Consider the following 18,197-nt stretch of genomic DNA (forward strand, 5'->3'; position numbering starts at 1 on the left):
GCTGGACGTATGAGTCTGAATTTTTAGAGACCTGCAATGTAGACTGTGAGCTGGAAGGAGTCAGAAACAAAAACCATGGAAGAGGGTATGGTTGCTCAGGGAGAACAGAACCCAGGATAGAAACTTAAAAGTCCAAGAGTCTGAAAGAGGCAGAAGAAGAGATCAGAGGAGAAAGCTAGCAGAGTGGGAGTCACAGAACCAGATCCTTTCCTGTTAAGGTATCACTATAGACTGTTTTCCTAAAGGCAGTTTCTCTGGTTTCTTTGGGCATTTTTAGTCTTACAAACGGAAAGACAGTCGTATAAACAAAAATGTTTACAAACATCTTATAATACGGCCTTTCTATAAATCAAAATTAGTATGTGCTTATAGTATATACTAAAAAATAAAAAATAATAACTATAAAGGAAGTTTAGAAATAAGTTAAGTGGTTATCAGGTAATAACATGCTTTCATGACATAATACCATATCTTTAAACCCATAATAAAGAAACATAAGGTAAAACTATATATCTGTCATCTATATTTCTAAAATATAATACCTTATCTTTGTATACGCAATACAATTTATAAAGTATTTTTACCATAATCCTATTTAATTCTTACATAAAAGTCATAATGTAGGTTAAGAGGAATTTTTATCCCCCTTCTGCCAATGAAGAAAATGATGCTCAGAGAGGTAAAGAAACTTTGCTAAAACCTCAGTCTAGAGACTGGCAGAGCTCTTTCAATTATGGCATGATGTTCTCATATAGTTCAATATTAGAGAGGGGGAAGGATCTCCCACCCTATCAATTTTAAGTAAGTGTGAGGGGGTATGTATGTGAGAGAGTGAGAGTGAGAACGAGTGAGTGAGATACAGACAAATGAACAAGGAATGAGAACTCTTTACGTTAATAGGACTGGGTGTATAAAGATCCTTTTCCCAGGGGATGACTCTAGATTGAGTACAGGAAGCAGCAGACTCACCTAATCTGCTACGTCTAATCTCCTCTGGTGAGACAGGCCGCAGCTTTCTTTCTGCTTTAATTTCTTCTAATATTCTTTCATGGAGGCTCCGTGGCCGTGGTGGAGTTGGTTTCAGTTTTCTGGCTGAGACCTCGAAAGTAAGAAAAATGGCTAAAGACTTGAGTAATTATGTAATTTTTACTGAAGTCCAGTCATACAGTACAGTATTATAAACTACATTTCATTGATTGAAACACTGCTTGATAAAAGACTACTTTCAAGTCACTAAATATTAAGGTTCCTAAAGCAATAGGGAGCTTACTGGATATCAGAGTGATTTGGTTATACATGCTCAAATTTTATTTTATTTTTATTTATTTTTATTGTTTTGAGACAGAGTCTGGCTCTGTTGCCCAGGCTGGAGTGCTGTGGTGCAATCTCAGCTCACTGCAAGCTCTGCCTCCCGGGTTCAGGCCATGCTCCTGCCTTAGCCTCTCGAGTAGCTGGGACTACAGGTGCCCGCCACCACACCCGGCTAATTTTTTGGATTTTTAGTAGAGACGGGGTTTCACCGTGTTAGCCAGGATAGTCTCAATCTCCTGACCCTGTGATTCGCCCGCCTCGGCCTCCCAAAGTGCTGGGATTACAGGCGTGAGCCACCGCGCCCAGCCGCTCAAATTCTATTTTATGCTTATAGAAGGGGTCTCACTCTATTGCCCAGGCTGGAGTGCAGTGGTGCAATCTCAGCTCACTGCAACCTCTGCTTCCCGGGTTCAAGCGATTCTCGTGCCTCAGCCTCCCGAGTAGCTGGCATTACAGGTGCGTGCCAACATGCCTAGCTAATTATTGTATTTTTAGTAGAGATGGGGTTTCACCATGTCAGTCAGACTGGTCTCGATCTCCTGATCTCAAGTGATCCACCCTCCTCAGTCTCCCAAAGTGCTGGGATTACAGGCATGAGCCACTGTGCCTGGCTACACCTTTGAATGTCTAAGCTCAAGGGGTCCTTCTGCCTCAGCCTCCCAAGTGGTTGGGATTCCAGGCACATGCCACTGAGCCTGGCTTGCTCAACTAATTTTAAGCAGTTATTATGTTCCCTATATGCTAGCGTGATAGGTAATCAATTGCAGTGCAGGCTATTACTACTGCTGTTTTTTGTGTGTTTTTTGTTTTTGAGACAGGGTCTTGCTCTGTTACCCAGGCTGGAGTGCAGGCACAATCATGGCTTACTGTGGTCTTGACCTCCTACACTCAAGTGATCCTTCTACCTCAGCCTCCTGAGTAGCTGGGACAACAGGTGTGTGCCACTGCACACAGCTAATTTTTTTTTCCTTTAATTTCTTTGTAGAGACAGGGTCTCTCTATGTTGCCCAGGCTGGTTTTGAATTCCTGGACCCAAGCAATCTTCCCATCCTGGTCTTCCGAAGTGCTGGGATTACAGGTGTGAGCCACCTCCCAAAGTGCTGTGAACATCCCACTTTACTGTTTTTAAAACTAACATTTTTTAGTAACCCACCATAACCTTCTTAGATTGTTATTATCTTCATTTTATAACTGAGAAAATAAAGGCCCTGGGAGGCTGATGAGCTCCCTCAGAGACGTGTGGCTGCTAAATTGTAAAGCCAGTGTTCAAGTCCAGGTTCATATGGTCCAAGGTCTTTCTACTCTACCATGACCTACCATCCTACCATGACCACTCTGCCTGGGTGACACAGTGAGACTGTCTCAAAAACAAAAAGAATATAATTTACAGCTGGGCTTCATCTTTAGAATAAAACGCTCAGAGGAAAAACCACCTAGGAAAGCTGAGTTCTAGAGATGACTCAACCCTAGAGTAGAATAATTCATTATGGTATCTCCAGTCTAGAGAACTATGTCGAATTACATACTGGATTTAAAGGAGGTCTGGATCTGATGAAGTCGAGGATGATTTCATGAGCACTCTTTTTTAACCGAGGGGGAATATCACCATTCACCTAAAAGGAGACAAAAAGTAGAAGATTCATGTGACTATCTAAGACTCTCATGAATTTCTGGGTATAGCTGTTATCTCAAGTATGCCACAAAATTAGTGAAGTGTAATTATCAAGGATACATTTCAAATCAATAAAGTGGGGAGGAAATGGCTGAGTGATTCAGAGGAAAAACTCTGAAATTGAAGAAAATCCAAGTTACTTTAATTCTATCACTTTCGGAAATTTCAACAAAAAGTTTCTAAAATTATGAATGTAAATGGAATAAATAATACTTGAACTTATTAAGTATTTTATGATTAAAAAAACTTTTACCTCTTATTTTCCTCCTTGTAAAAAATGTAGGTAGGCCGGGCACAGTGGCTCATGCCTGTAATCCCAGCACTTTGGGAGGCCAAGGGAGGTGGATCGCCTGAGGTCGGGAGTTTGAGACCAGCCTGGCCAACATGGTGAAACCCTGTCTCTATCAAAAATACAAAAATTAGCTGGGCGTGGTAGCAGGCACCTGTAATCCCAGCTACTTGGGAAGCTGAGGCAGGAGAATAGCTTGAACCCAGGAGGAAGAGGTTGCTGTGAGCTGAGATTGTGCTACTGCGCTCCAGCCTAGGCAACAGAGCGAGACTCCGTCTCAAAAAAACAAAAACAAAACAAAACAAAAACAACAAACGACAACAACCAAAAAAACCCCACAAAAACCTAGGTAATAGAAAAAAACCAGGGATAAGATTCACACTTTGTAAATGAAACTCAAGTGCAGAGCAGAGGACATCTGCCTACATCCACAAAACTTTTAAGTAGAAGAGCTATTGTGGAGGACCAGTCTGACTCTGATTGTACTCGAATGTCCTCTCTTTTTAAAGCAATGTGTTAAAAACCATTTTTTTTAGAATTTTTTTTTTTAAACCCAGAAAACCACAAGAAGTAACAACTTAAATTCCCATTCTGACCACTTAGAAAGCACAGTCATGACCAGTTTGTCCTATTTGTTTCCTGGTCTTGTTTGAACAAAATAGAACCTCAATGGTCACTCCCATGCCCAGTGCCTTCCCCAGACGTGACCACCATATTGAGTTCAGAGTGTGTGGCAAGCCTGCTGGGGCCAACTCAACATCCACTCTCCTCTTCCTCCCTGTGCTGGTCCTCCCTCTCCCCCAGCCCTGAATGAGGGCAAGACGGCCCACAGCAAGCTTCAGGAATAACTGCTGCTGCTTGAGCCAAACCAGGCATATGACTGCTAGTTTAACGAGGGTGACTGAGAAGTAGAACCAGTGGCCTAACATGGCACCACCCACTACTTGTGGATTTCATATTATGTAGATTTAAAAAAAACCCTTATTTTATAAAACAATTTAATCAGGCTTTTACATTACTCACTACTCCTGAATAACATGTATCTTTCTGGCTAATTTTCACATGCTTTCTTTGTATCCTAAGAGCAGGAATGAGAATGGATTAACTGAGGCCAAGGCTATATGTTCCATTCCCAAAACAAGCATATTAACTGTAGTCTCCTCGGTAGTCAGAAGCTGTATCCTGGGTCCCAGTTACAGATGTGGGACAATGCTCCTGAGGGAGGCAGCAGGCCATTATGGACCTAAGTCATGACGTACGGGTGGAGGAAGCTCCCTTATCCAAATGCTTGGGACCAGAGTGTTTCAGATTTTTGAATATTTACATTATACTTATCAAAAAATCTGAAATGTTCCAATGAGAATGTCTTTTGAGTATCATACTGGCCCCCAGAAAGTTTGCTGGAGCACTTCAGATATTCAGGTTTGTGATGCTAAACCTGTATAAGGAGAAGTGGTTGTGTGAAAACCATTCTGCTGCTGGCTCAGTGAAATTATTTTCCTATAAGAAAACAAGCTCTCTGAAGTGAAATGAGAAATGATTCCTGGATGAACACAAATAGTAGATGCTTAAGTAAATAAGATCAGTTATAGAAACTTGGTATTATTTTTGAGCAACAATGCCTGAAACAAATAAAAAGCTTTTTTGTATTTTACTCAGTAGAGACAGGGTTTCACAAAGTCGGCCAGGCTGGTCCTGACCTCAGGTGATCTGCTCACCTCAGCCTCCCAAAGTGCTGGGATTTCAGGCGTGCGTCAGGGCGCCCGGCCCAACAAAAAAATTCTAATACATAAAATGATCTCCTTTGAAAAATTTAAAATGTCTACCCTGTACTCAATCTTGTTTCTGAAATAATTTTCTTTCTTTGCGACACGGTCTTGTTCTATCACTCGGGTTGGAGTGCAGTGGCGTGCTCACAGCTGTCTTGACTTCCCAGGTTCAAGTGATCCCTCCACCTCAGCCTCCTGAGTAGCTGGGACTACAGGTGTGAACCACCATCCCCAGCTAGTTTTTAATTATTTGTAGAGATGGGGGTCTATGTTGCTTAGGCTGGCCTTGAATGTTTAGGCTCAAGCGATCCCAGCGCTTGGCCTCCCAGTGTTGGGATTATTGGTGTGAGCGACTGCACCCTGCCTATTTATTTATTTATTTATTTATTTATTTATTTATATGGAGATGGGGTCTCACTAAGTTGCCCGGGCTACTCTCAAACTCCTGGGCTCAAGCAATCTTCCTACCTTGGCCTCCCACAAAGTGTTGGATTGCAGGCATGAGTCATTGTGTCTGGCCTTTTATTTTTATCGTAAATGAAACAGAACCATTAATGATGGGGTAAGACCACAGCTAATAATCTACAAAACCAACTTACAGTTTAGTGATTGATATTGGTCCCTTAATGAAATTTCAAGAAGTGTGAGGTTAGGGCCAAACATTATTCTTTGTATGTTGATACCTAGTTGTCCCAATATCAATTGGTGAAAAGACCTATTCTTTCTCTATTTAACGGTCTCAGCACCCTTGTTGTAAATGGATTGAACATAGGTGTATGAGTTTGTTTTTGTACTGTGAATTCTGTTTTTATATCCTACACTGTTTTGACTACTACAGCTTTGTTGTAAGTTATAAAATGGGGATGTGCAAGCCCACCAACTTTTTCTTTTTCAAGATTGTTTTGATTATTTGTAATTCCTTGAGATTCTGTAAGAATTTTAGAATCAATTTTTCCATTTCTGCCCAAAAAAAAATTGTCATTGGAATTCTGACAGAGAATAATGTTTGACCCTTACCTCACACCATATATATAAATTAACTAAAAAAACTGATCAAAGACCTAAATATAAGAGCTAAAACTATTTATAAGTGTCTCAGGTTAGAACATAAGGGAAAATCTTCATGAACTGAATTTGGTAATGAATTCTTAGATATGACACCAAAATCACAAGCAACAGAAGAAAAAATAGATAAACTGTATTTCAGCAAAATTAAACCCTTTTGTGCATCAAAGGATACTATCAAGAGAGTGAAAAGACAGTCTACAGAATGGGTGTTTTTCTATACTTGCAAATTATGTATCTGTCAGGGGTCCACTATCCAGAATATATAAAGAACTCTTACAACTTAACAGCAAAAATACAAACAATCCAATTAAAAAATGAGTACAACACAGCCTTATAAAAAGAATGAAATCATGTCTCTTGTAGCAACATGGACGGAGCTGAAGGCCATTATCCTAAGTGAACCGATTTAGAAACAGAAAACCAAATACTGCATGTTCTCACTTATAAGTGGAAGCTAATAACGGGTACATATGGACGCAAAGATGGAAATAGTAGACACTGGAGAACTCCAAAAGTGGGGAGGTTGGGAGGGGGGTCAGGGTTGAAAAGTTACCTATCATGTACAATGTTCACTACTTAGGTGATGGGTACGCTAGAAACCCAATCTCCACCAGCATGCAATATACCTATGTAACAAACAGGCACATGCACACCCAAATCTAAATTAACATTTTAAAAAATGAATTCAAAATCTGAACAGACATTTCTCCAAAATATACAAATGGTCCACAAGCACATGAAAACATGTATGACATTGTAAGTCATCAGGGAAATGCAAATCAAAACCACAATGAGATATCGTGTCACACTGTTAGGGGAGTCATAATTAAAAACAAAATGAACAATAGCAAGTGTTGGCAAGGATGGGAGAAAGTGGGCCCCTCATACATTGCTAGTGGGAATATTAATTGGTGCAACTGCTGTGGAACACAGTTTGGTACTTTCTCAATAAGCCAAACATAGAATTACTATATGATCCAGTCACTCCATTCCCAGGTACGTACTCCAGATAACTGAAAACAGGTATTCAAACAAAAATGTGTACACTACTATACAATGCAGCACTACTTATGCTAGTGAAAATGAAAGAATCCAACTGGAAAGAACCCAAATGTCTATTTGGGTCATGAATAAACAAAATATGATACATCTGTACAGCCATAAGAAGGAGTAAAGTACCTCGCTGGGCATGGTGGCTCACGCCTGTAATCCCAGCACTTTGGGAGGCCAAGAAGGGCAGATCACCTGAGGTTGGGAGTTCAAGACCAGCCTCACCAACATGGAGAAACCCCATCTCTACTAAAAATACAAAATTAGCTGCGTGTGGTGGTGCATGCCTGTAATCCCAGCTACTTGGGAGGTGGAGGCAGTACAATGGCTTGAACCCGGGAGGCGGAGGTTGCAGTGAGCAGAGATCACGCCATTGCACTCCAGCCTGGGCGACAGAGCGAGACTCCGTCTCAAAAAAAGAGAAAATGCCCTGTGTGTTCCTCCAGATGCTATCTTTCATCTTCTTTTAAACACTGCTTAAAAGAAACTTGCCGGGCGCGGTGGCTCAAGCCTGTAATCCCAGCACTTTGGGAGGCCGAGACGGGTGGATCACGAGGTCAGGAGATCGAGCCCATCCTGGCTAACACGGTGAAACCCCGTCTCTACTAAAAAATACAAAACACTAGCCGGGCGAGGTGGCGGCGCTTGCAGTCCCAGCTACTCGGGAGGCTGAAGCAGGAGAATGGCGTAAACCTGGGAGGCGGGGCTTGCAGTGAGCCTAGATCGCGACACCGTACTCCAGCCCGGGCGACAGAGTCTCAAAAAAAAAAAAAAAAAAAAAAAAAAAAATGCTTGTGATTTTTGCACATTAATTTTGTATCCTGAGACTTTGCTGAAGTTGCTTATCAGCTTAAGGAGATTTTGGGCTGAGACAATGGGGTTTTCTAAATATACAATCATGTCATCTGCAAACAGGGACAATTTGACTTCTTCTTTTCCTAACTGAATACCCTTGATTTCTTTCTCTTGCCTAATTGCCCTAGCCAGAACTTCCAACACTATGTTGAATAGGAGCGGTGAGAGAGGGCATCCCTGTCTTGTGCCAGTTTTCAAAGGGAATTTTTCCAGTTTTTGCCCATTCAGTATGATATTGGCTGTGCATTCTTATACACCAGTAACAGACAAACAGAGAGCCAAATCATGAATGAACTTCCATTCACAATTGCTTCAAAGAGAATAAAATACCTAGGAATCCAACTTACAAGGGATGTAAAGGACCTCTTCAAGGAGAACTACAAACCACTGCTCAGTGAAATAAAAGAGGACACAAACAAATGGAAGAACATACCATGCTCATGGATAGGAAGAATCAATATTGTGAAAATAGCCATACTGCCCAAGGTTATTTATAGATTCAATGCCATCCCCATCAAGCTACCAATGAGTTTCTTCACAGAATTGGAAAAAACTGCTTTAAAGTTCATATGGAACCAAAAAAGAGCCCGCATCTCCAAGACAATCCTAAGTCAAAAGAACAAAGCTGGAGGCATCACGCTACCTGACTTCAAACTATACTACAAGGCTACAATAACCAAAACAGCATGGTACTGGTACCAAAACAGAGATATAGACCAATGGAACAGAACAGAGTCCTCAGAAATAATACCACACATCTACAGCCATCTGATCTTTGACAAACCTGAGAGAAACAAGAAATGGGGAAAGGATTCCCTATTTAATAAATGGTGCTGGGAAAATTGGCTAGCCATAAGTAGAAAGCTGAAACTGGATCCTTTCCTTACTCCTTATACGAAAATTAATTCAAGATGGATTAGAGACTTAAATGTTAGACCTAATACCATAAAAATCCTAGAGGAAAACCTAGGTAGTACCATTCAGGACATAGGCATGGGCAAAGACTTCATGTCTAAAACACCAAAAGCAACGGCAGCAAAAGCCAAAATTGACAAATGGGATCTCATTAAACTAAAGAGCTTCTGCACAGCAAAAGAAACTACCATCAGAGTGAACAGGCAACCTACAGAATGGGAGAAAATTTTTGCAATCTACTCATCTGACAAAGGGCTAATATCCAGAACCTACAAAGAACTCAAGCAAATTTACAAGAAAAAAACAAACAACCCCATCAAAAAGTGGGCAAAGGATATGAACAGACATTTCTCAAAAGAAGACATTCATACAGCCAACAGACACATGAAAAAATGCTCATCATCACTGGCCATCAGAGAAATGCAAATCAAAACCACAATGAGATACCATCTCACACCAGTTAGAATGGCGATCATTAAAAAGTCAGGAAACAACAGGTGCTGGAGAGGATGTGGAGAAATAGGAACACTTTTACACTGTTGGTGGGATTGTAAACTAGTTCAACCATTATGGAAAACAGTATGGCGATTCCTCAAGGATCTAGAACTAGATGTACCATATGACCCAGCCATCCCATTACTGGGTATATACCCAAAGGATGATAAATTATGCTGCTATAAAGACACATGCACATGTATGTTTATTGCGGCACTATTCACAATAGCAAAGACTTGGAATCAACCCAAATGTCCATCAGTGACAGATTGGATTAAGAAAATGTGGCACATATACACCATGGAATACTATGCAGCCATAAAAAAGGATGAGTTTGTGTCCTTTGTAGGGACATGGATGCAGCTGGAAACCATCATTCTTAGCAAACTATCACAAGAACAGAAAACCAAACACCGCATGTTCTCACTCACAGGTGGGAACTGAACAATGAGATCACTTGGACTCGGGAAGGGGAACATCACACACCGGGGCCTGTCATGGGGAGGGGGGAGGGGGGAGGGATTGCATTGGGAGTTATACCTGATGTAAATGACGAGTTGATGGGTGCAGCACACCAACATGGCACAAGTATACATATGTAACAAACCTGCACGTTATGCACATGTACCCTACAACTTAAAGTATAATAATAATAAATAAATTTAAAAAAAAAAAAAAGGAAAGAAAAAAACCACGAAACTCATACTGCTTGCTCACTGTCACCATTGCTTCACCTACTACCATAAAACGTGGTTTCTCTTACTTTAATAAACCGATCAAACAATTTCTATGTTGCTAAATCTGTTAACCGTTTCACAGTGCTCATCCGACCTCTCTGAAACACCACCTGCTCTTTGCAGCTGCGCCTCCACCTCCCCTGTCTTTCCAGCCTTCTCTCTGGCTATGCCTTGTCCGTCGTTATTCTGCCAGATTCCCCTACTTCAGGTCCAAGGCCGCACGGGTTCTGTCCTGAGTCATCTTTTCTTCTCACGTTTCCAGTTTCCTGCATTCTGTTCTGTCCTCTAATGATGGCAAGTTGTTTTTGCTGTTCTCATGTTTCTTGGTCTTTGTGTATGTCGGGTTTTTTTTAACCCCTACTTAGTTGCTTCCCTACAGGTTATCAGTGGCTCCCAAAATAGTGGAAGCTTTGAGAGAACAGAGACTGTAATATGTCCTTCCAGAGTCAGAATAAGGTCTAGCACATAAAAAGTCCTTAACAAATATTTTTTAAATTAAAATAAAATTAACAAATACAATCAGCTAGCATAGATTTTTAAATGTTTAAAAGCATGAAATAAATGTAGATGTTAAAAATGAAAGAATATTTTCTTTCAGTCAAATTGGTCAGCCACAAAGGACACCCATTTGTATAAGGATGTGAAGCAATGGGCAAAACTTTCTGTTATAAATAATCATCATCACAGTATTTCTGAGGGCAGCTGGGGAATATGTACAGAGCACAGAGCACTGGGGTCAGAGAGAATGAGGCTGAGCCTCAGCTATGCCTTGTAACCAGCTGTCTGAACTTGGAAAGTTACTACTGAGCATCTTTAAATTTCAGTTTCCTCATCTGTAAAGTAAATCAGATTTGATATTTAGTTGAAATGTTTAGCTTATTAAAATTAACGAGCAGCTCAAATAGCCACTTAACTCTCAAACCAAGTGACATGGCTGGGCATGGTGGCTCACGCCTATAATCCCAGCACTTTGGGAGGCCAAGGTCGGCAGATCACCTAAGGTCAGGAGTTTGAGACCAGCCTGGGCAACATGGTGAAGTCCCATCTCTACTAAAAATACAAAAATTAGCCAGGCATGGTTGTACGTGCCTGCAATCCCAGCTACTTGGGAGGCTGAGGCACGAGAATCACTTGAACCTGGGAGGCGGAGGTTGCAATGAGCCAAGGTCACGCCACTGCACTTCAGCCTGGGCAAAAAGAGTGAGACTGTCTCAAAAATAAAAAACAAAAAACAAAGTGATGTTTCATAAGAACCTTCTAACATAAAATAACTTTGATTAAATTTCCTCAAAAATGTGGACAGAATTCATTAATCCATTCCGTAACTATTTATTGAGCAAGGTATTCAGTATTTCGTTGCATGTCAGGCCCATGTTCTTGTCAAAGGGGATAAACAGTGAGAATAACTAAGTTCTTGTCTTTGTGAGGGAGACAGACAATAAATCTGGAAATATATGGCAATGTCAGCTAGTGAAACACGAGAGTAAAGAGATGGAGAAGACTTTTCTAATGAGGGAGAAAACTTGAGCACAGGCCTGAAAAGTAAGGAGGCAAATTATGCGGCTATGTGGGAGAGGAGAGTTCCTGAGAGAAGGAATATCCAAGGCAAAGGCTCTGTTACAGGAGCACACTAGGCACTGCTGAGACACTGGCAGAGATCAGGGTGGCGAACAAGAAGAACCCTGCAGGGAAGCACAGCAGAAGATGAGGTCTGAGAGGTAACCTGGACCCAGCTGTGTGGGCTATGCCGGCCCCGGTAAGGACATGGAATTTCTTCCAAGTGTGATGAAAAGCCAGTGGAAGGTTCTGAGCAGAGCAGTGACATGACCATATTTTTTACTTAAGAAGCCTACTTGGTTGTTTTTGGGAAAAACAGATTGCAAGGGGCAAGGGTGAAAGCAGGAAGGCCACTTAGAGGTTACTGTCATAGTCTGATGAGAGATGATGGTGGCTTGGAATAGAAGATATTTTGGCCACGTGCCATGGCTCATGCCTATAATCCCAGCACTTTGGGAGGCGGAGGCAGGTGGATCACTTGAGCTCAGTCAGGAATTTGAGACCAGCTTGGGCAACATGGCGAAACTCTGTCTCTACAAAAAATATAAAAAACACTAGCTGGGCGTGGTGGCACACACCTGTGGTCCCAGCTACTCAGGAGGCTGAGGTGGGAGGATCACTGGAACCTGGGAAGTTGAGGCTACAATGAAGCTGTGATTGTGCCACTGCACTTTAGCCTGGGTGACAGAGCAAGACCCTGTCTCAAAAAAAAAAAAAAAAATCTCTCAAGTGGAGATGGAGGGAAGTGGTCAGAATCAGGGTATGTTTTAAAGGGAGAGCTGTCAGAATTTGCTAATGAACTAGATGTTCCACATCTAGGAACTTAAGGATTTCATGGTGGACATTTAAAAAGATTTACATACAAGGAAACCCAAGATATGTTGCTTATAAAGGGATACAAGGTCATTTGTTTAATAAACTCCAAAATAGCCATAAGCTAGAAAAGAGACAGCCATTTAGAAATAATGTTGAATATATAATGACATGAAAAAAATAATCACGATATGTTAAGCAAAACAACCAGTAATAAAACAAAACATTCTATATTAACTCAGTATGCCCAAATAAAGTGCATAGAAACAAGGCTAAAGGTTATTGATCAACATGTTAACAAAATTTCTGTCTGGGTTATGGAATTACATGTTTGTAACTTTCCTTCTTTAAGCTTAATGTGCTTTCCAAATTTTCTACAACGATCAAGTATTACTTGTATAAAAATAAATAATTTTTAAAATTTAATATTAAAATTATTTTCAACAAATGCAATTATGGATGAATAACTATTTGAGTCCATTAATAGTTTTTTGTTTTTCTTTTTTGAGACAGGGTCTCACTCTGTCGCCCAGGCTGGAGTGCAGTGGTTCCATCTTGGGTCACTGCAACCTCCACCTCCTGGGTTCCAGCAATTCTCCTGCCTCAGCCTCCCTAGTAGATGGAAGTACAGGCGTGCACCACCACGCTCAACTACTTTTTGTATTTTTTGGTAGAGACGGGGATTCACCATGTTGGTCAGGCTGGTCTTGACTCCTGACCTCAGGTGATCCACCCACCTCAACCTCCCAAAATGCTGGGATTACAGGAGTGGGGCACCACGCCCCGCCTGACAGTTTGGTTACTTACCATCACTTTTCGCAAGGTGTATCTTTTGCAGCGAATGTCATCCATTAGCATCTCATAAGGGGTGAGCTGATATTCAATGGGCAAAGGGTTGTACTGCCGCTCTTGGACCTTCTTGAGTTTTACCCCATTCCTCAAATCCCTCATCACCTGTACCCAGAATCGTGCCTGAAAGAACCAAGGATAGAGAGACATCAATGAATAAAAGTACTAGTTTCTTCTAAACAGTTAGTCATACAGAATAAATGAAGAGCCTGGATTACAAAACAACGAGTAAACCAACCAAAAACTATTTTAAAAATTAGATTTTGGTTAATAAAAGATGGGTGGAAAGAAAGTAGAGAATCCACAGGCTCCACCTGCTGAGGCACATGGCTTTAAACCTAAGCTCCACCACTGTGGTAGGCTTCATTAAGGGCTCAGGTTCTTCATGCTTTCCTGCATCTATGCCGTTATGTGACTCTGCTCACTAAAGGAGATTACATTTCCCACACCCTGACTTTGGGTTTGGCTATATGATTTGCTTGGCCACTGGAACAGTGGTAGGTGTGATAAGACCAAGGGCTTCAAAAGGGTATGTACAATGGGCTTGTCCCTTGTGTTTCTATTGTGGCCATGAGAATGTCAAGCCTGGGTTAGCCTGTGGTCCCAGGATAAAGATGAGATACCTGTAAAGTGGAGCTACCATAGAGGATCTGGAGACCCATGAGCTAGTAAGTGCTTTTGCTTTATGCAGCTGTGATTTTGTAGTGGTGAGTTACACAGTATTACTGTGGTCACAGCTGACTGACAGACAGCCACTTGCCAGCTATTTGACATGGAGCAAGTTGCTGCACCTTTCTGAGCCGTAGTTTCCTTATCAATAAAAGAAGTGGTACTTTTATTACTTATTGAGAATATCAGAATCAGTGGATGGTGCTCTGTACATAGAAAATACTAAAAAAGGCTGGGTGCAATGGGTCACACCTGTAATCCCAGCACTTTGGGAGGCCAAGGCAGGTGGATCACCCAAGGTCAGGAGTTCGAGACTGGCCTGACCAATATGGTGAAACTCCGTCTCTACTAAAAATACAAAAAATTTTATTTTTTGGGTGTGGTGGTGTGTGCCTATAATTGCAGCCACTCAGGAGGCTGAGGCAGGAGAATTGCCTGAACTCAGGAAGTAGAGGTTGCAGTGAGCCCAGATCGTGCCATTGCACTCCAGCCTGGGCAACAGAGTGAGACTCTGTCTCAAATAAATAAGTAAATAAATAAAATAAAAAACATAAAATAATACAAAATCTATCTATATTTATCTTATTATACTTTAAGTCTTTTGTTCTCCTGCCTATAATGTGCCAAAGTCTCTACTTGAGTGAAGTGCATCACAATATTTAGCTAAAAACCTGTAACTTGTTAAAATTAACAAGTGACATGGCTGAGTGCAGTGGCTCATACCTATAATCCCAGCACTTTGGGAGCCTGAGGCGGGCTGATCACGAGGTCAGGAGATTAAGACCATCCTGGCTAACACGGTGAAACCCTGTCTCTACTAATTTACTGTAAAATCAAGTGAAATATTTCATAAGAATCTTCTATGTAAAATAACTGATTAAATTTCTCAAAACATCCTCAATAATGATTCATAATTAAAAAAAAAAAAAAAAGTTGGGTTTGGACAATGAGAAGCTACCAAAAAATATAAAAAGCATACCATTTCCCATCCTCTTGTTCCAAAAAGGATTTGAGGTACTTATGGTGTACCATTAGACACCTCCTAAAATATTCATATTTACAAAGATTCTTAGATTCTGCCATTAAAGATGTTCTAAAATAATATCCCTAAAATATCCGTATTTCTCTCTTGGGAATGCTTTTGTCCCAACTTCCACACTTCTCTTATTCATTCCTTTAAGATGCAGTCCAAATATCGTCTCATCTTTTAAAAGTCTCCCTTCGGGCTTTAAATTAGGGGACAGGGGACAGTTACCCACATTAGAAGCTTTTGCTATAATTTATAAAAGGATTCAAACACACTTTGTTCTTTTTGTTTTTTGTTTTGAGATGGAGTCTTGCTCTTGTGGCCTCATGTTGGAGTGCAATGGTGTGATCTTGGCTCACTGTAATTTATGCCTCCCGGGTTCAAGGGATTCTCTTGCCTCAGTCTCCTGAGTAGCTGGGATTACAGGTGCCCGCCACTACACCAAGCTAATTTTTTGTATTTTCAGTAGACACAGGTTTCGTCATGTTGGCCAGGCTGGTGTTGAATTCCTGACCTCAAGTGATTCACCCACCTTGGCCTCCCAAAGTGCTGAGATTACAGGCATGAGGCACTATGCCTGGCCCATACTTTGTTATATAGTCGGTTTTGTGTGTATAATTGTTTAATTAAAAAATCTTACGTACTACTTTTCAGAAATTAAAGTCACAGTTATTATATAAAATAACAGACAACTGTCATCATATGCATTCCTGGAGATTATCATTTATCCCTTATCCCATTAGGAAGATTCTGAAACTAGAATCTGCTACTAAAGACATTCTAATTCTCTCTCAACTCTGCTCTTTTCATTCTAATCTTTCTAGGTAATTCACTTAGTGGTCTTATGAGGAGGAAGTTGGTGATCTACGGAAATATAACTCCCTCTGGAGTTAGTGCTTCTCTTGTCAGGCATGACACTGTTTTCAAATGAAGGTGGCTTACAGTAAGAAATTAAATTTTTACTTTAAGTTTATACTAGCTGTTTGCTAACTTTTGAACACTGGAAGTTATTTATCTGGTTTCAACAACTGGAAAACCAATTTAAAATTTATTGGCCAAGATGATATACACCTAGAACAGCACTGTCCAAGTATTCTACATAAAGGAAAATCAATAATCAATGTTATTCTAAAATGACAATACCAGCTTTTAAGACAACGGAGGCAAGTATTTTTTGTTTTGTCTTGAAAGTTCCAAATATATTGAAGATAACTATCAATAAATTAAGAATATTGCAAACAAGAAACAACCCAAATGACCAGCAACAGATGAATAGATAAACTGCGATATATCCACACAATGGAATACTTCTCAATACTCTACGGATACAGACAACACGGATGAAATCTCAAAACAATTATGAAGAGTGAAAGAAGCCAAACCAAAAACAGTACATACCAGCTGGGCACGGAGGCTCATACCTGTAATCCCAGCACTTTGGGAGGCCAAAGTGGGCGGATCACGAGGTCAGGAGTACGACACTAGCCTGACCAACATGGTGAAACCACATCTCTACTAAAAATACAAAAATTAGTTGGGCGTGGTGGCATGCACCTGTAATCCCAGCTACTCAGGAGGCTGAGGCAGGAGAATTGTTTGAACCCAAATGGTGGAGGTTGCAATGAGCCAAGATCACGCCACTGCACTCCAGCCTGGGCAACAGAGAGAGACTCCATCTAAAAAAATAAAAATAAACCCCCAAAACAGTACATACCATATGATTACATTTATATAAAATTCTAGAAAGTGCAAACTAATCTATAGTCACAGAAAGCACATGACTAGTTGCCTAGAAACTGGGGAGGAGGGAGGCAGGAGGTAGGATTACAAAAAGGTATGAGGAAACGTTGGGTGTGGTAAATAGGCTCATTATTTTGATTGCAGTGATGGTTTCATGGGTGAATATATATATATGTACAAAACATATGTCAAAAAATTTATTAAGTTATGCATTTTACATATGTGCAGCTTACTGTATATCTACTGTATCTCAATAAAACAGAAAATAATGTGACAAACAAAACCTATTAGGTCAAAAGCAACCCATTCATATAATAATGGCATGATTTATCTAGCATTCTTAACCTAAAAAGTCAGAATCCTGAAATGTGCCTTCCTCCTGATACCTGGACTTCAACAATCTTTTTTTTTTTGGAGACAGAGTCTCCCTCTGTCACCCAGGCTGGAGTGCAGTGGTACGATCTCAGCTCACCTCAACCTCCGCCTCCAAGTTCAAGCTATTCTCCTGTTTCAGCCTCACAAGTAGGTGGGATTACAGGTGCGCACCACCACGCCCGGCTAATTTTTGTATTTTTTAGTAGACATGGCTGGCCATGTTGGCTAGGCTTGTCTCGAACTCCTGACCTCAAGTGATCCGCCCACCTCAGCCTCTCAAAGTGCTGAGATTACAGGCGTGAGCCACCATGCCTGGCCTTGGACTTCCACAATCAAACACACTCTGCAACATTCACTGTTCTGTCCCCAAGGCTGTCATGCCTACCAACTCTAAGTTTTATATGAGAGCAGAGATTTTTGGAGTCACTAGGATTTAGTACTATGCCTGAAAAACTGTAGATACTCAAAGTGTGTCACGTGAATAAACCACATTATCTGTTTTACAAATCTGTCTTCTGTTTAGGACTGAGTGTTATTGGGAGAGAGACTCCATATTGTTTATTCTGCATTCCCAGGGTCCTCATCCAGATAACTGTTCATTGGATAAATAAATGTACAACGCCGTTAGTTTCACACTTAATCCTGAAAACATAGCTTAAACTTTATACACAAGAATATGTTAAGGCAGGGGTTTGCAACCCCCAGTCCACTGACTGGTACTGGTCTGTGGCCTGTCAGGAACTGAGCTGCACAGCGAGTGGTGGATGAGCAAGCATTATGCCTGAGCTCTGTCTCCTGTAAGATCAGCAGTGGCATTAGATTCTCAAAGGAGCACAAACCCTACTGTGAACTGCACACATGAGGGATCTAGGTTGTATTCTCCTTTGAGAATCTAATGCCTGATGATCTGAGGTGAACAGTTTCATCCTGAAACCACCCCTCAACCCCCAATCCTTGAAATTGTCTTCCACAAAACCAGTCTCTGGTACCAAAAAGGTTGGGGACC

At 40.9% G+C, this 18,197-nt stretch overlaps 1 protein-coding gene across 7 annotated transcripts in view; it reads right to left on the reverse strand.

The window, feature by feature from the left end:
- Nucleotides 1-18,197, reverse strand: part of SPIRE1 (spire type actin nucleation factor 1) — a 191,690-nt gene that overhangs the window by 40,866 nt on the left and 132,627 nt on the right. For all 7 annotated transcript variants that reach the window (XM_037982988.2, XM_037982990.2, XM_037982989.2 and 4 more), the window contains 3 exons: nucleotides 13,339-13,503; nucleotides 2,838-2,924; nucleotides 970-1,099 (listed from right to left, as the gene is read on the reverse strand). In XM_037982988.2, the coding sequence (XP_037838916.1) occupies nucleotides 970-1,099; nucleotides 2,838-2,924; nucleotides 13,339-13,503 (382 nt within the window). The remainder of the gene's footprint in view (nucleotides 1-969; nucleotides 1,100-2,837; nucleotides 2,925-13,338; nucleotides 13,504-18,197) is intronic.

The sequence above is a fragment of the Chlorocebus sabaeus genome, chromosome 18 (assembly GCF_047675955.1).
Source record: "Chlorocebus sabaeus isolate Y175 chromosome 18, mChlSab1.0.hap1, whole genome shotgun sequence".
Classification (NCBI taxonomy): Eukaryota; Metazoa; Chordata; class Mammalia; order Primates; family Cercopithecidae; genus Chlorocebus; species Chlorocebus sabaeus.